The following is a 9521-nucleotide window of genomic DNA, read 5'->3' as shown; positions in this document are numbered from 1 at the left end:
CTCACCAGGAACTTTCTGGACACTGATTTGGGATTTTCACAGAAAAGCAGAAGCTTTGAGAGCTTAACAGGTGCATGCCCCCCTCCTCTCACTAAGGGCCAGGCCTAGGCATCAGAGTGTGCCATGTGACCCTCACCTTGGCAGGTCAGGGCAGGGGGGTACTGTTGGCCCAAGTCAAGGGAGTTCAGAGGCCAGGCATTCAGGCAGCCAGACTCATTGGCACAGGTGAGCAGAAGACGCCAGAGGGGCCCTGTATTAGGGTTCTTTTAAAGGTACAGAACGAATAGGATATACATATATATATGTATATATATGCATATATATGTATATATAGTTAATAATAAACTCCCATATATATGTGTGTGTGTGTGTGTGTGTATGTGTGTGTGTGTGTGTGTGTGTGTGTGTATATATATATATATATATATATATATAAACTTACATGATCACAAGGCCCCACTATAGACTGTCCGCCAAACTGAGGAGCAAGGGGGAGCCAGTCCGAGTCCCAAAACTGAAGAACTTGGAGTCTGATGTTCGAGGTCAGGAAGTATCTAGCATGGGAGATAGATGTAGACTAGGAGGCTAGGCCCGTCGTCTCTCCTTTTCACATTTTTCTGCCTGCTTTATATTTACTGGCAGCTGATTAGATTATGCCCACCAGATTAAGGGTGGGTCTGCCTTTCCCAGCCCACTGACTCAAATGTTAATCTCTTTTGGAAACACCCTCACAGACACACCCAGGATCAATACTTTGTGTCCTTCAATCAAATCAAGTTGACACTCAGTGTTAACCATTGCAGGCCCCCGATTCTGAGGGCAGAGCAGGAGGCATTTGCCTGCTCTCTGTGCCCCTGTGAGAGCTGTTTAGACCAAAGGCCTGAGGCTGGCAAGTGGGAGGTGTCCTCACTGGGACAGGACACAGGTGCTGAATTACATCACAAAGCATAACCTCCCTGCAGGGCGTGGACTCAGAAGGGCAAGAGACACCAGAGACCAGGACCCACAGAGACCCTTGACTGGGCCACAGGGATGAACTAAGAGTGCCAAAGACCCAGGAGAACCACAGGTCAGGTCGTCACCCAACCCCACAGGGAGTAAGAGGGAGCTGCAGGCAGAGCAGGCTGAAAGTCCACCAAGGGCTGAGGCCATAAGGCCTCTGAGGCAGCCACAGTTTTCATGATCACACCACACAGGACTGAGAAGCAGATAACAAGAGTGACGTGCGCAGGGGTAGGCATAGACACATCAGGGCCTAAGGGGAGAGGAGCTCTCTCTAGACACACAGATTGCTCTCAGGATAAGGAGGGGAGGCTGGTAGAGAGACCCCTTAACTGGCATTCCTGGGTGAGTTTCCTTGGAGAAAGAGAGGGCTAACCCCAAGAATGACCCTAATGGCCCTGTCTTGAATACAGCTGGGCTGACGCTCACAGGAGGCAGCGCGTGGCTCGAAGATTCTTGAATCCAAAGCAGCAGCCGCGGCCACCCCATCCTGCCCACAGCTCCAGCCCTGAAAGGACGAGGAGGAGACTTGACTGTGCCTCTTGCCCAAGGGACCATGCCCAGGTGCCGGTGGCTCTCCCTGCTCCTCCTCACCATTCCCCTGGCCCTGGTGGCCAGGAAAGACTCAAACAAGAATGAGACGGCGGTGTTGAGGAAATTAAAACCCGTCAATGCCTCAAATGCCAACGTGAAGCAGTGTCTATGGTTTGCCATGCAAGAATACAACAAAGAGAGCGAGGACAAGTATGTCTTCCTGGTGGTCAAGACGCTGCAAGCCCAGCTGCAGGTAAATGTGTCTCTCTATATAGGTGGACATTTTCATGTGGCGGCACAGTTGAAGTCAGACTGAAAGAGTGGCCATATGAGAAAAATATCCATATGCAAAAATCCTAAATATGTGAATGCTTAACAGCGTAGACACTTCCACAGCATCAATAAGGCAGTGAACACACAGAGCGCCTTCCACAAATGCTTGGGCTGTTGTTCTAAGTCCTTTGCATAGACTAACTCATTTAGACCCCAAACTTCTAATCAAATGTTCATGTATTTGCTAAGGTTGGGAGACAAATAAAGCGCTAGCCATGAGAAAAGATCTGATAAAGAAAGGTGAGTCCAGGTGAACCCGGACCCAACTAGCAGACACTCCTTCATCTCCTGCTGTAATCCTTTAATGCCAGATGCAAACAGATTTAAGTGAGCATCACAAGTAGCCTTGATTGCATTCAGTCACTAATGAATTCAACAAATACTAATGTCCTGCTATAAACCTACTGCTGTTCTACTCACTAAAGACTCAGCAGAGAACAAGACAGGCAAACTCATGTCTGCATGGGTCCTTATGGACTGTGTGCTGAGCTGGTGGGAGGGGCTTTGGGTGGGGAAACCCTAGAGGGTGGGAGGTTTCACTGGAATCGGGGGGACTGGGGCCTAATGTGGCTGAGGGGGGCTGTCCCCTGCTCGGGCCTGTGTGAACCTGAGCATCTCAGGCCCAGGAGAGCTGATGGTTCTGGAGAGCCCACCTTTCTCCTCTCAGTCCTCACTGAGCATGCAGCATGCCCTGGGCTTGGGGACAGGACATGGAGTGAGAAGGCCTTGCCTTCAGGGAGGTGACAATCTGGAGAGAAGTCTTTACCCAAGTGTTCAGCTCCAGGAGGCTATGGAGTGCTGACTGGTCTTGGTGTGCACAGGGCTCCAAGCAGTGGGCATCTTAGCCTTCCGCTAAAGCTCTGCCGTGGGGTGAGGGAGGAAGGAAAGTGGAAAGGACGAGAGTAAGAGTAATTTTTTTTTTTTTTTTGCCAAAACTTTTTTAAAAATACAACTTTTTTGAATAAAATTGCATAACTGCTAACCAACAGGTCACAAATTGTCTGGAATACCTTATTGATGTAGAAATTGCCCGCAGCGATTGCAGAAAGCCTTTCAGCCCTAATGAAATCTGTGCCATTCAAGAAAACTCCAAGCTGAAAAAGGTAGGTGATGAATCACCTGTCCGTGACGGCCTGGGGAGCTCTGAGCCCAAGAGATAAAGCTGAGGCATGCAGACCTTCTCTTTGAGGTCTGGGTGGCTCCCAGTGTTTAGTCCCAGATAGCCAACCCTGTGGCCTTTAGAGCAGAGGATCCAGGGCCACAGAACGTGGTGGAACCCTCTGAGCTTCTTTCTCATCCTTCATCCTGCAGAAAGGATGTTGTCAAGACCACTCTTATTTCAAGGGCTCCATTGACTTCTGATCTTCTGATACAGGCACACCGGACAACAATCACCAAAAGCCTGTCCTCTCGGGTCCAGACCAGCCACCCGCTATTGCTGGGCCCACAGTCACTCATCCTTGTACAGGCACAAAAGGAACTTCATACATTCACTCATCCACTCATAGAAACTTACTGAGCACCAGGTGCTGCGTGCTTTGTACCAGGTCTATTCTGGGTGCTGAAGATTAAGCAATGACTAAGCCAAATGGTGGCTCCACCCTCCTGGATTTATAGCTGATTTTTGCTGGGCTCAGCCCAGGTTTCCAGGAAGGCTGGGGCAAACCCAAAGACTCCCAACAAAAGGAGGACTTGGCCCAGGGGCTTTTGGCTTCAAGCCTGTATCTTTTTATCTTAGAGCAGCTCATGCCAGTACTTGGTCCCAGACTGATGAAGGCCTGAGCATTCTGCAGGTTTGCCCAACAGGTGCATCACTGCCCCTGTCTTTACATTAGTGGTTCTCCAATGTGAGCAGGCGTCACAATCACTTGGAGGTATTGACAAACCCTGATGACTGGGTTCCACCTGCAGAGTTTCCAATTCAGTAGGTCAGGAAATGGGGTCTGAGAATTTGCATTCTTAATGAGTTCCCGAGTGGTGCTGCTGCTGCTGCTGCTGGCCTTAGGATCATTTTGAGAACCACTGCTTTAAGCACTACCATGGCACAGGAAATTGCAAATACGTTTATGAACTGCTCTGTCATTATGTTTGATGAAAGCTGCCTCTGTATGCTCAAATGAAACAAACCCTATCATTTCCAGCTCACAGTATGTCTGTCAGGACAAACATTTCAGCAGTGAGCTTGTCTGAATGCTATCTGATCTTTTAAGCTTGTTTTATCTTTTACTGGTAGTAGGAATATGGTTGTTTTAAATTTATATTTTCTCCTGGGCTTTTAGGGATTGTAGGAAAGTTTTTGCTTTTGGCAGTTTGTAGGAAATATTAAACTGCATTAAAGAAAATTGTTCCCAAGGAGCCCACTTGTGTCTAAGATTTCCATGATAGGTCTCAGGTTTTAAACATACATGTTTAAGCAGACATTTGTCAACAATAAAAACTTTCTCTTTTTCCAAGCAGATGCTTTTGGTTTCCCAAATTTGATATAATCTGCCTATAAAGTCATCTTGATCCAATACTTTTCATTGCAGGTTTTCAATACTCAGCAGGGACTAAACTTTCTTCTTTCTGACTTTGTCTGCCTGTTAACTCCTGGAAGTGCCCCAGTGATTTCAGTCTATTTGACATGGCCTTTGCAGTTTGTCCAGGACCACCATCTCTCTGCCTCCCCATCTATCGACGCATCCATCCACCCATTCATTAATCTGTCACATACACATAGGATATTTTATTTGTCATTTTAATGATATTTTGAAAGAAAAGCAGAGTTCTTTGGAAGAAAAGACATGTTAGGCCCTAAAATTTTATAAATTGCTCTTGACTTGTTATTAGAACAAAAGGGATTTAAAAATTTTATTTTAGATTCAGGGGTACACACGCAGGTTTGTTATAAGTAAATTCGTGTCACAGGGGTTTGATGTACAGATTATTTCATCACCCAGGCAGTAAGCAGAGTTCCCAATATGGTATTTTTTTCTTATCCTCTCCGTCCCCTGCCTTCTATTCTCCAGGAGGCCCCAGTGTCTGTAATTCCCTCTTTATGTCTATGTGTTCTCATTGTTTAGCTCCCACTTATAAGTGTGAACATGTGGTATTTGGTTTTCTGTTTCTGCATTAGTTTGCTTAGGATAACGGTCCGCAGCTCCATTCATATTACTGCAAAGGACATGATCTCATTCTTTTTTATGGCTGTGTAGTATTCCATGGTGTATATGTACCACACTGTTTTTTTAATCCGTTTCACCATTGGCAGGCATTTAGGCTGACTTGATGTCTTTGCTATTGTGAATAGTGCTGCAATGAACATACATGTGCATGTGTCTTCATGGTAGAACAATTTATATTCCTTTGGGCGGGATTCCTGGGTTGAATGGTAATTCTGTCTTTAGTTCTTTGAGGAATCACCTCACTGCTTTTCACAATGGGTGCACTAATTTACACTCACACCAGCAGTGTACAAGCATTCTCTTTTGTCCACAACCTGGCCAACATTAAAATGGATTATTTAATCAATAAAATAACGTACTTTAGCTAACAATTAGAATTGTTTTATTTATATTGCATTAACGAGAATTAAAATAATGTCAAGTTTATATCTGAACTTGCACCACAATGTTAGGATTATTAACATTTCTTGTCTTCCTGTGGTTAAAATAGAACAGAGATCCCTCTGGGAAACTGCTGATGGCTATGAAGTCTGCAGCTTCCAACTCTGCAGATTCCTGGGAGCATCGCTCGAGGGTGGTGACCCATCTCTCAGCACCTTCCTAAACTGACACCTAACAACAGGACAGTGGGTTTTCTGTTTTTTTCGGCACTCTACTGATTTTTATTGTTGTCATCTTTTTCAGAAATTAAGCTGCAGCTTTTTGGTAGGAGCACTTCCCTGGAATGGCGAATTTACTGTGATGGAGAAAAAGTGTGAAGATGCCTAATGGTGTTTTGGGGCATCCGTCCAACCTCCGCAACTACATGATCCATGAAAATAAAACAATGGCAGGTGAGAGGCTGTTCCCAATGTGCTTTCTTCATGCATGCCTCTCTGCTTGATGTTCTGTCTTTTAGTTTCATAGTATGTGGGGACAGAAGATGGGCATGTCCAGCTCCTCTTTCCTGGCACCGAACACAGCCATGCCCCTTTGGTCAGCTTGATGGTAGACCCATCACCAAGTACAAAGGATAGGGCGAGGCCTGATTCCATTCCCCACAGCAAATCAGAGGAGGAACCCCTTTTGCTTGGGTAACAATCCCTTACAGAGGTCTGCACTCAGTGGGCGCCAACTCAGCAGGTTCCATCTGGATGCTTCCTTTGGCCTGAGGCTCTTCCTATCTAAGAGTCCTGAATGGACAGGTCATTTGCGCTGGGGGACCTGTGGCAGAACTAGTAGCCCTCCCCTGTGGGAACTCTATAAATTGGGGGATTTGTGTATCTTCCTATATGTATTAGTCTGTTCTCACACTGCTGATAGACATACCTGATACTGGGTAATTTATAAAGATAAGAGGCTTAATTGACTCACAGTTCCACATGGTTGAGGAAGCCTCATAATCATGGCAGAAGGTGAATGAGGAGCCAAGTCATGTCTTACATGGTGGCAGGCAGAGGGCTTGTGTAGGGAAACTCCCGTTTATAAACCCATCAGATGTTGTGTGATTTATTCACTACCACAGAAACAGTATGGGGGAAACCACCCCCATGATTCAATTATCTGCAGCTAGCCCTATGCTTGACACGTGGGGATTATTACAATTCAAAGTGAGATTTCAAACCATATCACTGTGTAGGTAAACAATGGTCACAAAGAGAGACGGGTGGTGGCAATAAATCTTGAAGGATAAGCTGTGTTGCATTGTTTGCATGTGTCTGTTCATGGGTGTACATGTATGCCTGTATGTGTGTGTGCATGTGTGTGTGTATGCTTGTGTGTGTGTGTGTTGTGTGTAGAGAGAGAAGGAGGAGGGAGAGAGGGAAGGCGGACTTGGAAAAGGAAGTAGCCAAACAAGGTCAAGAGCAGGAGATAAAATTCTCTTGAAGAAAGTAATTATTAAACAGATGTGTCTAATAGAGATTTATTTAATAGGTGGAGTTTCATTTTGCAAAATGAAAAACTCTGGAGGTTGGATGCATGACAATGTGAATAGACAATACTACTGAACTGCACACTCAAAAATAGTTCAGATGGTACATTTTGTATGTATTTTACCATAATTAAAAATTTTAAAATAGATGTATCTATTTTAAACATAGTGTTGGGTATGACTCAAGAGGCTAATTGTATCTCCAATGTCCATTAGGAGAAGCCAGGTTTTATCTCCCATGGCTTGCTTGGTAGGTGGTAGGGATTTCAATATTGCTGCCCCGGACAGGATGAGGACATGAAACGCCAAGGCATCAAACTTCTTTTTCCTCTGGTTCCTTTGTCTTAGCCAATGTGTGTTTCCAGAGTTAGAGACTCCCACCCTGCCTTCAGGCAACAGAGACAAGTGGAATTTGCCTTGGAAAGCCTCTGCTGTTCCTGGCTGTCTCCTCTCCTTCCTCAGCCCCTGCCTGTGGTCTGTGTGTGTGTGGCACTCCGGTTGTGCCCACCCTGCTTCCTCTGCTGAGGCCCCACTCTGCTCACTTGTTTGCCTTCTCAAATCCCCAACTAACAAAGGAACCAGGATGGGGATGTGACACATATTTTATGACTTGAGCTTAATACACATATCCTGATTGAAAGTGCTTCTTTCCTATGTGCTAGGAAGACCATAAGGAATTGCCCTCCCGTCCCTCTACCCCAGACACAGGAAGTCATGAGCCATGAGGGACGCAGACTAGAGAAGACCGCAGCCCAACCTTCCAGGGGCTCCCAGTGGCCGCATGGACTTACAGCTCCACGTGTTTTTTCTGGTTTTCTGGGATGGGAGTGTCTTAAGAAAGACAGTATTTTTGGAACATCTTGAATTGTCTTTTCTGATAGACAGGTGAGAGGCAGCCTCAAGGACTCAGATGTCGGGAGAAGATAAGGATCAGTAGGGTGTGACCAGCTTGGATGCGGTGCAGTGGGAGTGACGCCCACCTGTGCTGTGTACAGATCAGCTTCCTGTATGGCCTAGAGACACATCATGTATATGTGTTTCTATGCACAGGTCTATTTCGAAGTGCATTTCTATTTATAGTAAAATTTTTATTTAATTTAATGTCATCTCTTTTCAACCTGCCTGTCCTAATCTCTTCCTTTCATTTTCCCTCTAAACACTGCCAAACTGAAATAAAGTGCAAAACAAGCCTCATTTTTCTTATCCAGCGTTTAATGTCTTTTTGCTAATATATTACAGGAGAACACACAACACATGTGCATGCACATGAACTCACTGTCCACCACCTTTCCCTGACTTTTCCAGAAATGAGCCCACTGTCACAGGGCCTGCTGGCTTCTCTTAAAGGTCATGGGGAGCTCTGAATGTCCAGCGCTGTCTGGGCCTGAAATGCAGGAGCACTGGGAACACAGGAGACCATGGAGCTCGAGGCAATGGGCAGAGGCAGGCAATTCGCGTGGTCTTGGATGTTGCCCAGGTGCGGGATTCACGGCGGGGGTCCTTGCCCTCTACCTTGCTGTCCTCCTTGCAGGGTTGCATGACCTGTCCACCTGATGACCAGTCATGACCATACTGTGCGTGAGAATAAGCAGGAATTCAGCTGAGGACAATCTTGGGCAGGGCCGTGGGGACCCCGCAGTCTGGTGGGGAGTGAGGTCTGTCTCAATCTGTTTGTGTTGCGATAAAAGCTTGTTTGTGTTACCTGAGGTGGCTAATTTATAAAGAAGAGGTTTATTTGGCTGACAGTTCTGTAGGCTGAAGAAGCAGCATAGCGCTTCTTGTGCAGGAGAGAGAGAGAGGGAGAGCGTGAGAAAGAGAGAGAAAGGGGAAGAGTGGGAGGGACAGAGAAAGAGAGAAACAGAGAGGAGAGGGAGGAGAAGGGGAGAAGGGGAGAAGAGAGACACAGAGAGGAGAAGCAGGGAGGGAGATGCCAGGCACATTTTAACACTCAGTCTTGCAGGGGGAATTCTCATTACCTCGAGGAAGGCACCAAGCCATTCATGAGGGATCTACTCAAGCACCTCCCACCAGGCCCCACCGCCAACAGATGGGGATCAAATTTCAGCATGAGATTTGGAGAAGACAAACATCCAAACTATATCAAGATGTAAGGTGTTGACCCTGCTGGGACCAGGGGTGGGCTGCCTGCGGGCCACAGGGACAGCAGCAGCATGGAGCTCAGAGCCACAGACTTGGGAAGGAGCCCGGTGTGCTCTGGTCTCAGAGAACGTGAGTGCTGTCCCAGCCTAGCCGGTTTCTACCTGTAGGGCCTTCACCACCTAACTTAATCCCATCTGCTCACACATGACCTGGGAGAGCGTCAGGACTGCCTGCCCACCAGGGGCCTGGTGGAGCGAGAGGTAAGAGGGTTGGGTCTGGGAGCAATGTCCCATGTGCATCCTAGGAGGGGCCCTCCTTCTTCTACATGGTTGGTACACTTAGACCATTAGATGCATTTGTAAAATCTGCAAAAATGTCAGGGACAGACAGTCATTAAGACTTGGGAACAGACGATGCCCCTGAGAGTGTGGGGGTGCAGATGGCAGCCAATCAGTGTCCTCCACTGATTCTTTCTG

General features: G+C 46.7%; 1 protein-coding gene across 2 annotated transcripts; it reads left to right on the top strand.

Annotated features, from left to right (window-relative positions):
- The first annotated feature begins 1007 nt into the window (after positions 1 to 1007).
- Positions 1008 to 5901, top strand: CST8 (cystatin 8). Of its 2 annotated transcripts, none has more exons than XM_023191890.2 (4): positions 1008 to 1233; positions 1416 to 1789; positions 2859 to 2972; positions 5718 to 5901. In XM_023191890.2, exons 2-4 carry the CDS (start codon positions 1559 to 1561, stop codon positions 5799 to 5801), a joined length of 429 nt encoding a protein of 142 aa, XP_023047658.1. In that variant the 5' UTR covers positions 1008 to 1233; positions 1416 to 1558; the 3' UTR covers positions 5802 to 5901. The 2 variants fall into 2 exon arrangements, with proteins under 2 accessions (XP_023047658.1, XP_023047659.1); XM_023191891.2 differs by having other exon boundaries at positions 1008 to 1074; positions 5718 to 5897.
- The last annotated feature ends 3620 nt before the right edge of the window (positions 5902 to 9521 follow it).

The sequence above is a fragment of the Piliocolobus tephrosceles genome, chromosome 20 (assembly GCF_002776525.5).
Source record: "Piliocolobus tephrosceles isolate RC106 chromosome 20, ASM277652v3, whole genome shotgun sequence".
Classification (NCBI taxonomy): domain Eukaryota; kingdom Metazoa; phylum Chordata; class Mammalia; order Primates; family Cercopithecidae; genus Piliocolobus; species Piliocolobus tephrosceles.
Note: the sequence above shows the minus strand (reverse complement) of the source record. Positions and strands in the feature narration are given on the sequence as shown.

What these genes read in the sequence shown, in the direction of transcription:
- CST8 (XM_023191890.2), top strand. Translation starts at nt 1,559, where the DNA reads ATGCCCAGGTGCCGGTGGCTCTCCCTGCTCCTCCTCACCATTCCCCTG. An exon ending in CGCTGCAAGCCCAGCTGCAG is followed by an intron (nt 1,790 to 2,858) that starts GTAAATGTGTCT and finishes GCTAACCAACAG; the next exon opens with GTCACAAATTGTCTGGAATA. An exon ending in AAAACTCCAAGCTGAAAAAG is followed by an intron (nt 2,973 to 5,717) that starts GTAGGTGATGAA and finishes CATCTTTTTCAG; the next exon opens with AAATTAAGCTGCAGCTTTTT.